A 15,550-nucleotide genomic window follows, 5' to 3' on the forward strand; every position below is an offset into this window, starting at 1 on the left:
TTTATCGAAGATTCACGATGTCATTCGATTAATCAATAATTTTTTGCAGAGTCGAAGCGAAAATTGAGAGTGAATGAGCTGTTTTTTCCTTAATTTTACCTTGGCAGGGTGGATCAGAAGAATTTCTGGAAGATCCCTAAAAATGCTGGAAAATCCCCAGATCTGTAGGGATAAATTCCTAGCCTTTGGATCACTAGCGATCAATATCAGACTCTAGGATCTTTCTATGCTTATTTTTGCGTAAATAAAGATAGTGCACAAATAATAAGCAATGCAGTCCAGCTTTACCCGTTCGTTTTTAATTTACTCCTACCCAAGATGTCAAATGGTTAACTCCTCAGCGATGAGCTTGCCCGCTACATAGCCACCTTACACGGCTCCTCAATTCAAAGAAGAGTCGATGATTGTTAACCCAATTCTTCTGAAATATTTCTCGGGAATTTCAGAAATTTATGAAATACAAGAAATTTGTAATTGAGGATTGAGTAAGTGTTAAAGATCTAGCATTTAAGTGCGGGTTGCATACCTAAGCCCCTGAGAAATACGTCTCAAAAAAGGTTATTGATTTCACAAGTTTCACGGTTGATGGTCATTTGCACAAAATTTGTGGTCATTTGCATAAATTGTACGATGCGGCAACACAGCATGTTATAGATGATTGAAAAATGTCAACTTTTTCCAACAGAGGGGCCCTTGCGGTAAAAAAAACATCTTCAAGTGCCTGTGAAAAATTTCAGCACCATTTGATGTCACTTAAGCGTTAGCATTTTCTACCAAAAATAAATAATTATGAATGTTCGTACAAATGACCTGCTACGAGTTTCACAGGCCCATGAAATTTTCAATGTTTTATATTTTGTTTTGCATTTCAATCACCCTGTACCAGATCTTTTGTGAAATCGGGCTGTGGCAAGATGAGTGGAGTGCGCATTAACATCCTGGGAATCGGAAAACCCTAGTCAGAGACAAAACGGTCAAAAACATTCCCCTGTCTGAGCTAGTCTGAGCCACGCGCGGTCAATGACCGCGCAGTGCGTTTGCATAGTTTCTCCACTAGGTAGCGCTAATGCACCAGCGGAGTTTGTTTGACTCTTTTGACTGTTTGCTGTCTTGTTTACTTATGTGCAGCCGTTAGGCAACGGTGCAGCGAGTCATCAGTCATCGTTATTCTAGTTTATTCTTTCTGTTTTGAACATCATGCACTCTTAATACTCCACCGTGAACAGCGTGTCGTTTGGAAATAATCCTCAAGTAAAACTAGCTGTGCTTAACATCTTGGATTGCAGTCGCCGGTATATGTCATCATTTTCCTCAGAAAAAGTGACGCCAGGTTTCTCTCTCTTATTAATATTTTATCGAACTTTTAGTTTTGATGAGTTCCCTTCGAGTTCTGTTTGTGCACTTTTATTCGTGCAAGTATGTAAAGCACTTCGTGTTTATTAGTCGCTTCCCCGAATCACCCAATGCCATCACTTGCCTAACCTCCAAATTCTCAAAAGTTGTAAGGGACTATTACCTATAATCCCTTTCAGATATCTTATTTTCAGTTTTGGCTCTGTGTGTGAAGTACGTAGTTCTGTATTCCATGCATGCAGCGAAAGAGGACAAGTTATCTGAAGCGTGCTCCACCACAATGTATTTGCGATCACCTGATCAAATCGTTGAGACAGTGCCAAACAAGTTTTTGCAATTTTAGAGTGAGACAAAGGATCGGCTGTCTTAGGTATTAGACCATAGCAGAAATCGTAAGTCGATAAATGGCCCTAGGTATTTCATGGCCAAAATTCAGAACTTAGCAAGGCTTCTTCTTCGTCCCAGTTCCATCATTGTCTATTCAGAAAGTCTACAGTCAGCCATGAGGTGAAGTGAATCATCCAAGTAAAAGTTCCTTAATCTTGCTCTGTCACTCAGTTCCTCCACTTCATGTCTACTCCTGCAAAAATGCTTCTCTGCTAGGTATAGTTGGTAATCAGATTCTATGAAAGCCTCAGATTATCTATCACGTGGAACTTCCCTCATAGATGAACTTAGTTTTGATGCAGATTGTAGAGCTTTAGAATCGCAGAGATTGTCCGTATCTGATTAAAGTTAGGTGAAATCATCTGGATAGATCCTCTGCAATGAAAAGAGTACCCTCTTGTAACTGATTCTGGTCTAATCCGACAAAAAAACCGCATGAGACATTTGGCTTTTCACTCATCTGGTAACGATGATATGTCGCTTATTTTTCAGAATAGGTATCCTGTCCTCAGTAATGCAGTGAGTTAATAATTCATATGTATTTGCTAAGAGACTCCTCGCTGAAATGCATCTTTCTATCAAGTATAGTCAAGATACAGGCTTGTACTCATATGTACAATTTGATAATGAAAATTTTACCAATTGCTGACAAAATTAGAAAATGTGCTTGCGCAGTGTATTCTAAATCAAGAAGAACTGAATCACTGAATACAAAAAGGGTACGTGTCCAGAAAACCAAATTGTTCAGGAGACACAAGAATCTGTTTATTTCGTGGTAGATATTTTTTTGAAAGTCGCGTTATGTTTAAAAAATATCTACCACGAAATAAACAGTTTTTTGTGTCTCCTGAACAATTTGGTTTTTTGGACATGTGCCCTTTTTGTATTTAGTGATTCAACTGTAGAGTTAAACAATGTACCTATTTAGAGGTGTTGTCAACTAAGTTGGCACTTGATAGCATTCCACTTACAAGCAATTGCAATGCAGCCGTTTAACAGGGATCTAGGATTAAGCATGCTCACGATCGGGCCGTAGGCAAGACTAAAGTTTATGAAAACATTTGCAGGACATTTCGGCTGGCGACCCGTGCCATCATCAACCACTAAAATAAATACAAAATTTAAAAATAAGGCTAAAAAACAAGTGCATTTAAACCGTGTGATCAGCCCTGACAAAAATTAGGACTGATAAGATGTAAACAACTGTAAGTACATAATCAATGTACATTACATAGTTGTTTACATGTTATCAGTCCTAAATTTTGTCGGGGTTGATCACACGGTTGGTAATTTAGTTGTTTTTTAGCCTTATTTTTTTAATTTTGTATTTATTTTTGGTTGATAACGATGGGTCATCAGCCGAAATGTCTTGCAAATGTTATCATAAATTTTAGTCTTGTTTCCCACTGTTTTTATTGTGTTATACTAGATTTACAATATTAATACAAATAATACTACAAGTACCACCGACACAATGTACTCTACAATATTTCATATCTTGATCATGAAAATAAAAAATAGCAATCTTTCAATGAAAGATGTCCCTCAGTTTTTTACTTCACAAATTTTGACTTGAAGTTTTGTAACTTTACCAATTGGAAATATATATTTACTTATAGTTCCATCATTGCTGTATTTAATGCCTGATTTTTTGTCTTTTTCTGTCCATAGGCTTCCTCAATTCTTCAACCATTTTCGAACGAATAGAACCAAAAGAAAATGGCAAACTCCACTTCTGACCCTGTTTTGGAGACAAACGTCATTGATGACAACTCTGAAGACTGGCGTAAAGCTTGCCTCCTGGACAGAAATGAATTTGCCTTCAAGAACAATCTATTAAGTGATGTTTGTTTCATTGTTGGGGAAGGAAAACGAAAAATCCCTGCTAACAAAATCATTCTCTCACTAGGAAGCCCAGTTTTTGCAGCCATGCTGAGTGAACGGTGGTTGTCGCCTGCAAGTGAAATTGAAGTACCAGATATAGAGCCAGAGGCTTTTTATGAACTGCTCCGGTAAATTTTATTTTTTTTTGTTTGCTCATTAAATTTTGCTCCTTCTTTATCTTACAGCTTATAAAAAAGAAATTATTAATTTGTTACTACTTAAGGGTCATTCGTAACGAGAAACAACTTAATCAGCCAAAATACACATAATAAAAGAACAACTTAATTTGAGGAAAAGGCTGCAAATAAAGAACAAAGAATAAAGAAAACCCGGAACGTTTCAAATTAATTACAATTTCATTTTCAACCGGAAAATAAATTAAAAACAAAAACGAGCTGTCGCTACGCTGTTATTGCGAGACCGAGACACTAGGCCTCTCTCTAGGTCTCGGTCTCGCAATAACTGGCCTGCTTGCCATCTCAAAGTAGACGCACAAAATCAGTTATGCCCTTTTACAAGGGCAACAAGTTTCTCAGAGGTTATGAAAAAAAATTTGTCGGATCCAGCCCTGAAGAACAGAACTTTGCAGTAGCACTTTAATAATCAACATTTTTCTCTCATCACTCTAATCATACATAATTAGTCATATATAATTTTTACTTCATCTACTGTTTTTTATGAAATGTACACAATTTTATTTGTTATTTGTTGCAGATTCATTTATTGTGAGAAAGTTAAATTTCATTCGAGTTCTCCTGATGCACATTCCATTTTATATGCAGCAAAAAAGTATGATGTAGAAGCATTAAAAAATAAGTGTGTCGAATTTCTCAGTAGCACCCTCTCAAATTCAAATGTTTGTTTTCGATTAATGAAAGTAAGGAAATCAATTATGCAGCATTTTAAATTATAAGTAAATCAGTATTTGAGCCTTAGATTTAAATTTCCTTCACTCATTAAAAACCAATCACTTAAATCTGCAAGGAAACATTTTGACAAGTTTTCCTTGAAGAAAATAAAATGTAATCTGAGTTTTTTAAACATCGCAATTGAGATATGCATTTTCTGCACTGAGCTATCACCAAGCATTTTTCCTCTTGAGCTAAGGGTTAAGAAGAGAGTAGTAAGTACTTAGAAGAAGAGGAGGGTAGAAATTATGGCAAAAAAATGTAAGTCCCTCGTAAAAGCTATAAGATGTCCAACAATAAGTAAAACGTCCTTGACCTGAAATCCATTTGAAAGTGCCTCAATGAATGACTTATCAGTGCCCTATATGGAATTTTCATGTTTTCAGAAGCATTTGAGTAAATTTCAAGTCGCACAATTTTCAAGGCACTCAACTATATTTCAAGTCTTAAGCTGTTACAAATCAAATTTTGATAGAGAATGCAGGACGAGTTTACAACAGACTTGACATTTGCACAAGTGACTACTTCATCATCTTATTCATGTCTTATTAAAGTAATTGAAGGAGATAAACTAACTGATCCGCTTGATTAAAAGTACCGCTAGGCAAGGTACAAATTTAAGCATTCTAATATGTGTTTTCTTTTTAAAACCTTCTGTAGAACAAGATTAGCACTCTAAAAATTACTAAAATTAACGTCTACCCAAGATTTAAATGCATTTTCCATTACTGGTGATGAAAAATTTGAAATTCCTAGTCACAAGAAAAACCAGAGTTTACGTTAATGGAACCGCGCTCTACAGCGGTATTAACGGGCTTCTCCACCTTAAGCTGTTGAAAGTGTAAATGATTTGCAACAGCTGAGCCAAAGCGCTGAGATTGAGGTTGTTATATTTTCACACTGTTGAGACTGTTAAGGTAGCGCTTGGCGCGTGTTTTAACTCAAGTAGGTAGATAAAGCTTTATCTTATGAGCAAGAAATTTCTAAATTCATACATTTATTTTTTAATATCTTTAATTTTCTCTGTAATAATACAGAGGCCTAGAAAAACTTTCTTCCATTTTAAATTATTATATTTATACTTAAAAAAATGATGACATTGAAGTCAGGAGTTACTTTTAATAATATTTGTTGCACAAATTGTGTTATTTTTGAAGATTCAATGAGAAAGCATAAATCATAATGCTTAAATTCGCACCTAGTCTAGTGGTTCATTCAGTAATGTAAATCAGTCAATTGTATCTTTTATCATTTTTGCAACCTATCTAGTGCCTCTTTTAATTTTATCAGTATACTTAAATTTCTTCTTTTTTTTTTTTTTTTTAGGCAAGGTATTTGCAAGAGTCAGAACTGATCGACTTATGTTGTAAAACATTATCTAAGACCGCTTCCACTGCTATTTCTCGGTACTACACCACCACTTCCACCACCAGCCATGAAGAAAGCTTTCATGCTGTTGACATAGAAACGATATGCTTCATTTTGGAAATGGATCAATTAAATATTGAAGAGGTCGATCTATACAAAGCAATTCTCAGGTCTGTGTCTTCAATACTGAATAATTACTTGTAATTCGCTGACATATCTTGGCGAACATTTTTAAGAGGCTTTGTTTCAGAAATCTTATTATGAATTTTCTGTAGGTTGTACTTTCATTTACTTTTTGGCACACATTTTGTATGACTTCAACTTTTTCTTGCCAATTTTTCACCTGTTAATACTTACTTCTGAAGTAATTATGGCTGTTCTAGGCGTAATCGCTAAAAGATCAGGAGGTGCTGAAACGGCTTTTACAGCATGCCTTGGCGCTCTGTGACACCTAGTTGCCATCCCTGTCTAATGAAACAGAAGTTATTTGATAAATTGCACCTCGTAATTTCATTTTGAATGCCACCTATTCCCGATTTTGCTGGGCGTCCCCTTCTTTTCCTGCCGGGAGGAACCCAATCTAGTACCATCTTAGGCAACCTATTGTATGCCATTCTATGAACATGACCACACCAAACAAGCTATTCAATCATGATTTCACGGACTATATGTATGTCCTGCTTGGTGGTCATTATCTCACGCACTCTTTCGTTTCTCTCATTATCTTGTCACTTTCTGCCCCAAGTATCACAAGCGCCATTTTTACTGAAATTGAGTTATGAATAGTTTTGAAATTAGGTACGAGATGCATTTACATTCGAAAATAATTATTTTTTTTTTTTTTTAGAAAAAAAAATTTAGAAATATGAATAAAAATCGGTTAAAGTTGATGTACTTTCCTATCCAAGCGCCAAGTTAGGCAACCCCCCACCTTTCTGATAGTTTGCAATTTGTGTTACAGCAACCCTCGGAATGACTTGAAGCTAAATTAATTTCGTATGTAAATGCATTTTGTTATTTCGAACATAATATTTTTTCTAGAATAAAACTAAATAAATGTGGAAAATTCTCTGTTGAAGTCTATGAACTTTTGTATCACAAGCGCCGTATAAGAACAAAGTATCAGAAGCGCCTAGTCGCTCATCTTTGGAATTGTTTTTGAAATTTTAGTATCAAGTACACTCAGAATTACCTGGAGCAATTCGTCATTTTCCGAGTTTTCGGCCTGAGTATCACAAACGCTTTTTGTAATGAAATTGAGTTGTGGATGGTTTCAAATTAATAAGATGCATTTACATTTGAAAATAATAATTTTCTCTAGATTAAAAATAAATTAATATGGAAAAAACTCTGTTAAATTTGATGAGCACCCGTATCACAAGCACCATGATCTCTCAGAATGCCCCAAGAATGCATTACCACAAGCCCCAATTTTGAAAGAAATTTTATTAAAATTCACAGGCAGGAAGTTGTGCTGGATCAGTATCCCAAGTTTCAACCGAAACCCTGTCTGAAGCGGCCGCAAATCAGTTTTTGTGTCTCCTGAAAAGTTAGCAAAAGGCGCTTGTTATACTTTGGCCAGAATGTGACGACCTCTTTTTGAGATTTCGGCTGATCTTCCCTGTAAATTCATTTTGGTTGCCTCAAGAATCTTCTGGTTGTGATCTTTCATGGGCCATACTTCTCTGTCATAGTTTAGAATGCTTTTAATTATGGTATCATAAATCAATCTCTTCTCCTCTTTGGAAATACTTTGATCCCAAAAAATATTTTTTATGACATAGCAGTAGCTCTTCTCCCCTGAAGGATTTGATCTTTCATGGCTTGGTCCATCAGACCATCCTGGGATAAGCGAATTCCTACATATTTGCTATTTTTGCAGCTTTTCATCCACTAACTATCTTCCAGCTTTACATCTTGCTGCTCAGCTTGGTCAATTTTTCAGTTTTTCTGAAACTGACCTCTAGGCCCCACCTTGTATATTCTAGCACTAACTTCAAAGTCGCATGTATTCAGCATCATTTGCATCTTGCGCCATCACCACCGGGTCGTCAGCAAAACATAGAGTGAAGAGCATGTCTTTATTACCTACGGGAACACTCATACCAAAGCATTTCTTTTTCTACTCTTCTAAAATAAGCTCTAAAAAGATCTTCTTTAATTTAGGTAACAGCTAGACAATAACAGAAACATAAAAACCTTGGTCAACCTTTCTGGACCTTGAATTCTGGTAAAACCTCCATAGTAAAACTGCTTAATTGCATTCACAAGTCCTTTACTAAAATTCGATTCTTCCAGTACTTAACTAATGGCACTCCACATCATACGCTTTCTGAAGATCAACCAAAAATAAATGGAGCTGCTACCCTAAGGCCATTTTTCATGTATCATCTGTGCAACACAAAAAAATTATCAAAGTAATGGTATACGTAAATAGTGGAATAAATAGATCTACTGAATCTGAACATGTTTGCTCCTTTGGTTCACATGGAGCGCACTCATATTTGGATTGCATTTTGCAGAAAGGAACCAATAGCATTCCATTGTCGCTAAAATTGTGCAACTTTTTTTACCTTGGAAATATACACTGATCCTCTAGACAAGTTGTATCTTTACTCCCAATAAACAGTAAATTTAAGACAAAATTACCTTGGTTGATTTAATTTTTTGCATGATTTCAGTAAGCCTAATGCAAAAAATGCAAATTGCGCAATCCTAGCAACATTGGAATGATCTTGGTTCCTTTTTTTCAAATGCAATCCATTTGATCTTAGCTTTCAGAACTTCCTTGTAAACTAGCAGTACGGTAGATAACTTCCTGCAGTTCTTGCAGTTATTCTTGGAAAATGGGCCTTTGAAAAATCGGCAAGAAAACTTTATTTCCTCCCTCCCCTTCAGAATTTTCTGATTGGTTTTTTTTTTCTTTGCAACCCTGTTTCAGATGTCTATTTTACTTTCAAGAAATTGCATTCATCGTGTGTCTGTGCCACTGCACGGGGGCCTGTGATCTCCCCAAAAATTACAGATGAAGTTCGAATGAAACTTTTTGAATATTCAAGCAAAGTGCTTCATATTTGTGTGGATTCAAATCCTCAATACTAAAAAATAGTTAAATAAATTGAGGGGCTTAGAGGACAAGGCGCAAAAGTGCAATTTTCGAAAAAATTGAGAGATTGGTGAGATCAACTAAATCTAGGATTCAAATAAATTCTCCGAAAAATTCACCGGTAAAATCCATTTTTTAAGCATAAATATGTGAGTTTGAACTTTTTTTCTACCATGAGGCTTCATATAATTTAGAAACTTGAAACACGTTTTTCTCGAAACAGCAAAAACTGTTTTTATGCATCTTGTCCTCCAAGCCCCTCAATTAAGCATTCATTCATTATTATTGTTGAGACTCATTTTTCCAAGGTTTCAAAATACGAATAAAACTTTTTTATTACAGCTGGGCAGATTTTGAATGTGAAAGGCAAAACTTGGAAGGGAACAAAGAGAACATCAAGCTAGTCCTGAAACAAGCTTTGCCATTGATTCGGTTCCGATTGATGTCTCCTCAAGAATTTTCTGAAGTTGTCTCTGGAACAGGCATTCTCTCCATAGAAGAGGAATTATCAATTTTTAAGTACTTGTCCTCCAAACCTAGACCCGCAAATCTCAGACCAACCCCTCGCTTTAAAAAATCGTAAGTACGTTTTAAAGGGATTGTCAATCTAAAAAATAAGTCAAGCTTTATCAAAAGTTTAATCTTAGCTGTAAGCTGTAAATAAATACTGTCAACATCTTAGTTATGAGTTGATTTCAGTAATTTTTGTTGCATCAATCGTGTTCTACATGAAATTCGGGCTAAAAAACATGTATCATAATTCTTACATTTGTACTTTGTCTTTGTACACCCCCCACCCCCTGCCATTTACCATCCTGCTATTTGCTGTTTTTCAAAGTCTTGAAACTTTAGATAGAAGTTAGGGTGACAAAAATTCCCGGGAAAAGAAGGGGGAAAAATAATGAGAGACTCCTTGTAAACGAGAGTAATCAAAGTACAAGGATTGTCTTGACAAACCAAGTTCTGTATTTTTTACTCACTAACTTTTCTCAGAACAACATTCGAAAGGTAAAAATTTCAGATCTCTAACAGTGTGCTGTTATTTCATTTTGTTGCATTTGGGCAATGAGGAATCAAATTTGACTGAAGGCTGAAGTATTTCTCTGTTTTTTGAGTAGGTTTGACGAATTCCTAATCGCTACTATTAACTCGCCCTTAATTCAAAGAGAAATGTATTGTTAAGGAGGTGAATGTATAATCTTTCTTAAAGTACTTTTCTCTCTGTTTCTTTAATAAAAAAAAATATGAGACATAAGTTAAAGGGAACTTATCATGAGCGTATCATCCAAGCTGGTAGGAAATTTCTTGATGTAACGGCAATAACTTTGAGTTTGTATGAGTATGCGGCCAGTTGGCTCAAACTCAAAAACAAGCAGATTAAAGTTCATAAAGGTATAATTGGATTTCCTCTAGCAATACCTAATACTTTTTGCCGAAGAAAATGAAAACCTTATGTACTTACATATCGCATAATTTTTGAGAAAGAAAAACCATGAGTTGATTTATTAGTGGAGGAGATCGAGAAACGGCTTACATTTTTTGGCTAAGGACCCAAAATTTGTATCCTCCTAAAAGATTCTGAATAAATCAAAAAGGTGCATTCATTCTTCTTTAACTTTCCTTCAATTGAGCGTTGACAAATCAATTTATTAGCACTATTCTCTATTCGTGGTAGGCTTTAAATTATTGTATTTTTGAATTGTCTTTTCATTGTTTTACAGAATCATTATCGCCGCCTGTGATGAGGTTACTGGAAAAATTTTCATTTGCAAGCAAGACCTTCGACGAGTGTTTCAAAACTGCAGAGTGAAATATTTCAAAATGCAAACATTAATCATCGTTTTACCTCTAGTAAATTCGTTTTTTTGTATCATGAAAATATTTTACTAAATGAAGCATATTTGTTATCAGACTATGCAATTGATAACAAGTCAGTAATTACAATAGGCTAGTGGAAAGCCATTTTTAATCCAGAGTGTGATAAAATTGGTCCATGGAAAAAATTCATACTGTATTTTCTGAACTGAAAGTCCATCAGGCAATTCTTATCTTGTCATTTACTTTTTTCCTTTCGGGGGGGGGGGGGGGGGGGAATTTTTCTGAAATCAAATTTTGCCAATTTAATAGAAGGAACTAATTATTTCTGAAAAATTTTGATGTTCTTTGATGAGTTGTTCCTTACAATCTCCTGGGGGATGAGCTCTTGAAATATACATTTCTACGGACCAATGGTGAAAAAAATAGGGCTATTAAGTGATGACTTTGATGTCTCTATTGTAATCAGGAGAAACTTGATGAGTGTAAGCTGTTTTGTCGTAAATGATGATCGATTTTGTATTTTAAAATCATGTAGTAGCATCTACCAAATGTTCTTCTTCAAATATTTAACACAGCTACAACATCTGCGGATACATTCTTTTGTCTATTTCATAACTATCAAATCATTCAATGGAACCATAATTTGCCTCCTAGGGATAGCCGAAGATCCAGTACCTACAACAGAGCTCATTAGTCAATTCTAAGTTCAACTTTAAATCTCTCCTCTTGAGTTACTTAATTTTAGCTGAAGCTCACATGCAGTTGATTCTTTGGCCTTATTAAGTGGACGTCAAGGTAGCAAAACGCATTTATTTATGAGGATAATGTGGTGGAATGGCGTTTGTGCTGAAGCCCTATACTTAATTTGTTTTCCAAATTTCCTCTGAAGATGGGTCTTTTCTGTGAATGACGTAAACTTCGATTTATTTGAGATTCGATCGAAGCAGCCTCTTCTTTCACTGTTAGCTAATTTATTTTTCCTCTTTTTTTCACCCATTTTTTGTACTGAAGCATCCTGATCTCTTTTGTTACTTAGTAAATTCGATATTTTTATATTTTAGGTAGACTTCAAAAAAGCTATTATGTTGTTTTTTACTATGTATCTGTAAGCAATAAAAACTGAACTACAAGCTGACGTGCTTCAATTTATTTTTCCGGTCAAGACGATGGATGTCAATGACAGCAATCTTGCAAAATTGTCTGAAAGCGCTAAAGCCCTGCCACTTTCTCACTGCATAACTCTTAATGAAAACAATTGACATTACTCAAGTGCTTCTATCAACAAAATATCCTAGGTCTTTTTTAATGTTTAAACATGTTGGTAGCGGTATTTAAAATTTCTATAAAGAAGAGTCACCTTTATACCGCGCATTACATTTATTTTAGTTAAAATCTGTACATACGCTCAAGGCCTTTCGGGATTACCCGATCTTCAAGAGCACTACTAAAATTACACACTACAACAAGCACATAATTACAATGATAAGTAATGCCTTGAGCACACAAACTGCATTACCAAATTAAAACATGCTAACTCATAATTGCAAGTAAATATAGAGACATGTGACGAAGTACATAACAATCCTGATTTGCTTTGTTATGTACTTCGTCACTTGTCTCTATATTTACTTGCAATTATGAGTTAGCATGTTTTAATTTGGTAATGTAGTTTGTGTGCTCAAGGCATTATTTATCATTGTAATTATGTGCTTGTTGTAGTGTGTAATTTTAGTAGTGCTCTTGAAGATCGGGTAGTCCTGAAAGGCCTCGAGCGCATGTACAGATTTAACTAAAATAAATGTAATACGCGGTATGAACGTGACTCTTTTTTCATGCATTGTGAACAGTGCGGAGAATCTACAAATATCCATTATTGGAAGTTTTCCTCGCCATTGGCAAATATTTGTCGCATTCTTCTGGTTGAAAAAAGAATCTTATCTATTTACAATGAAAAATCGACCAGCAGAAAATTAAAATTGACCCTAAAAGGTCCCTAACCCCATGGACGTATGAGTGGACCAAAGGTGGTCTGAGATATCCTATCGAGCTGGTAAATTTTTTTTTGATATTTCTGGCGTTTTTCTGTTTCAAAAATCAATCCACGTTGATCGTTTGAAAAATAGATAAGATTTTTAAATTGGCCTCAGTGAAACGGGCTTAAGTCCAAAAACTCAAGAGCCCTGGGCGTAGTTGATCTTGCAGGATGCTTGTCCTCATAGGTATTTGAACCTACGCCCGTCTAACAAAAACCGTTTCAGTTACCTATTAGAGAGGAGACCCTTTTCTTCTTTTTTCGACTTGAGTGAAGCTGATCAAAAGTTGCACCCTTTTCAATGCAGACTGAGAATAATTTCAACGGAGCAATTTTTAAAACTAGTTAAATTTTTAAGGCATTAAGTCTCTAGTCAATTAAGTCTTTGAAAATCTACATGATTGATGCTGAGAGTGAAAAATGCTAATTTGAAAAAGGTACGATTGTTCATGCAGAGTATTTCTCCTTTGCATTTGGCAATGTGTGCTTTCTTTTCTTGGCCCCAAATTTCTGTCGAGTAAAAACTTGGTCATACATGTCCTTGCTTGGTACGAAGGTGAGGGCAGTGGCAAAGAGGAAAAAAAGGAAACCATTTGCAAAGGGAGAAATATATTTTTGAAAGTCTCATGGTGGTATACATTAAAAAAAGATAAACATTTTAACATCTCAAACGAGGATAATGAGGGTTGAAGTCCCTTTCAATGGGGAGAAAGATCTCAAAATAAAATATCACATTAAAGCAGAAAAATTTGATGAGGTACCTATATAAGAATGTTATAAAAATACAAATCTGACATAGCAGAAGATATATTGCAACGTTCTAAAAATGTAGCCTATGACTCATGGAAAATTAGGTATCTAGATTCAGTTCAATGAAGGAAAATCACAGCATCCAATCGCAAACATCCTCAATCAATGAGACAATGAAGTAGTACTCTTAACCATATTGCGACTCAAATGAATAATTTTTTTGTTTCAATTATGGCTAAACATTCTAAGGACAATTTTGTACCTAAAGACTATACTTGCATTAAAGAATGCCGAAGCGAATTTAACTTCTGTCACTTCTAAAAGTTTGCCATAAAGAGAACAATATACCTAGGGGCTTGGAGAACAAGGCATAGACTTAAGTGCAGTTTTTGAAAATATTGACATAAGTAATCATGAACTCAACTAAAACCAGTTAGAATATATATTCCGTGAAAAATTCACAACTAAAATCCAACTTTAAAGCATCAAAAAGTGAGTTTAGACTGCCTTTTTGCCATAAGGTTCCATGTAATTTTGAAAATTAGACATGGATTTCTTGAAATAGCAAAAACTGCACTTATCGAAGGTGTATAAGTCGGCAATCACATGACTCGATTTGCGACGTTGTAGACTTCCTGTCCGTTATTTTTTAAACGGAAAACTTCTCAACGGCAATTCCTTAAAATTGCCGTGATTTTTCTCCTCTGTGCAAAGAAAATTCTGCAAAAACTTCAAGGAAGGATGTCAATTTGTTCACCTTTAAAAAAATGACATAGAGGCGGAGATTTTTTAGAAACCGCGAACGAGATATGTGATTGCGGACTTACACCGTCATTATGCGGCTTGAAAACCTTGAATTTTATCCAGCTTCTGATTGTAAGGGTAGTGCACTCGAATGTCCATCTCGTCAAATATGAGCAAACAGTATCGATCATTTTTGTTTGAACTTATCCAATTAGTTCGTCAGAGCATTCAATACTGTATGATTGACTCCTGAGGAAGACTGAGTCTTGCTAAGGAGGGTTCTGAGGGTGCGCTGTGAAGGGAGAGGAAATAATTTCCGTAAGAGTGAAGAATTTCAAGGAGAATTTTTGGTAGTAGGTACGAGGATCAAAAATGACAGAGGGCCATCACTGGGGAAAAAAAACTGGATTGGATCTAGAGTCCAATCTCTTAAAAACATTGAAAAGAAAAAATACTCTTGATTCAACCTGATTTTTCCTTGAATCGAAGGGCTGACCCTCTTGATTTGGGTGGATTTCCTTCTGATTCAAGCAAAAAGTCCGATTGAATGGAGAGTATTTTTTCTTGCCAATGTTTTTAAGCGTCTCGACTCTAGATCCATTTAGACATCCCTTAGGAATAAATATTTGCTCTATAAATCATGCTCAGCACATCGCGATATCAAAACTGAAGCACAACTACTCTCAAAGCAATACCCAAGCAAATTCTCTCACATCCTACATCAGTCTGCAACTATTCGTGTCTAGGATTTATCTTGGAGGCATAAACGAAGAACTGAAACCACTCTACCATTTTGAATCCTCGCAGTAAAACCAGGTCCTGGACAGTCAAAACTCCTTCAATTCCGTACGTATGCTACACGCACAACCATTAGGCGCGTAAAGTTGCATCCGGAGGTTAAAAAGAGCTTAGAATACTGTTCGTCGCGAGGGCACTTTGCTTGCTTGTTTCTCTTACACCGCAACTTAAGGTGAATCTTCAGCTGTAGTGTTCCGAAAGAATCCACCACGTCACACTGCTAAAATCCGACTCCGAAATCAGTGATTATTTAAATATCACAATAAATATTTTAAATTCTAAGATTCATAAGTTCTAGTAGCATACGCCTGAAATCCTTAAAAACAAACGCGAGCTTTAAAAGTCTAATAATAAAAGCTAGATCCCAGTTTCTCTTACGGATATCTGTAAGTGCGAGAGAGA

The 15,550-nt window shown here is 35.6% G+C and overlaps 1 protein-coding gene across 3 annotated transcripts; it reads left to right on the forward strand.

Annotated features, from left to right (window-relative positions):
- Positions 1-1,147: 1,147 nt before the first annotated feature.
- On the forward strand, positions 1,148-11,098 carry LOC109038236 (BTB/POZ domain-containing protein 1). 3 transcript variants are annotated; one of them, XM_019053224.2, is made up of 6 exons: positions 1,148-1,292; positions 3,412-3,752; positions 4,339-4,501; positions 5,859-6,070; positions 9,349-9,585; positions 10,728-11,098. In XM_019053224.2, exons 2-6 carry the CDS (start codon positions 3,460-3,462, stop codon positions 10,894-10,896), a joined length of 1,074 nt encoding a protein of 357 aa, XP_018908769.2. In that variant the 5' UTR covers positions 1,148-1,292; positions 3,412-3,459; the 3' UTR covers positions 10,897-11,098. The 3 variants fall into 3 exon arrangements, with proteins under 3 accessions (XP_018908769.2, XP_018908768.2, XP_018908771.2); XM_019053223.2 differs by having other exon boundaries at positions 1,148-1,330; positions 10,728-11,097; XM_019053226.2 differs by lacking the exon at positions 1,148-1,292 and adding an exon at positions 1,399-1,745.
- The last annotated feature ends 4,452 nt before the right edge of the window (positions 11,099-15,550 follow it).

Source organism: Bemisia tabaci, chromosome 9 (genome assembly GCF_918797505.1).
Source record: "Bemisia tabaci chromosome 9, PGI_BMITA_v3".
Classification (NCBI taxonomy): Eukaryota; Metazoa; Arthropoda; class Insecta; order Hemiptera; family Aleyrodidae; genus Bemisia; species Bemisia tabaci.

Coding starts and splice junctions, on each gene's coding strand:
- LOC109038236 (XM_019053224.2), top strand. CDS start 3,460: ATGGCAAACTCCACTTCTGACCCTGTTTTGGAGACAAACGTCATTGAT. Junction 3,753..4,338: donor GCTTTTTATGAACTGCTCCG/GTAAATTTTATT, acceptor TATTTGTTGCAG/ATTCATTTATTGTGAGAAAG. Junction 4,502..5,858: donor TTTGTTTTCGATTAATGAAA/GTAAGGAAATCA, acceptor TTTTTTTTTTAG/GCAAGGTATTTGCAAGAGTC.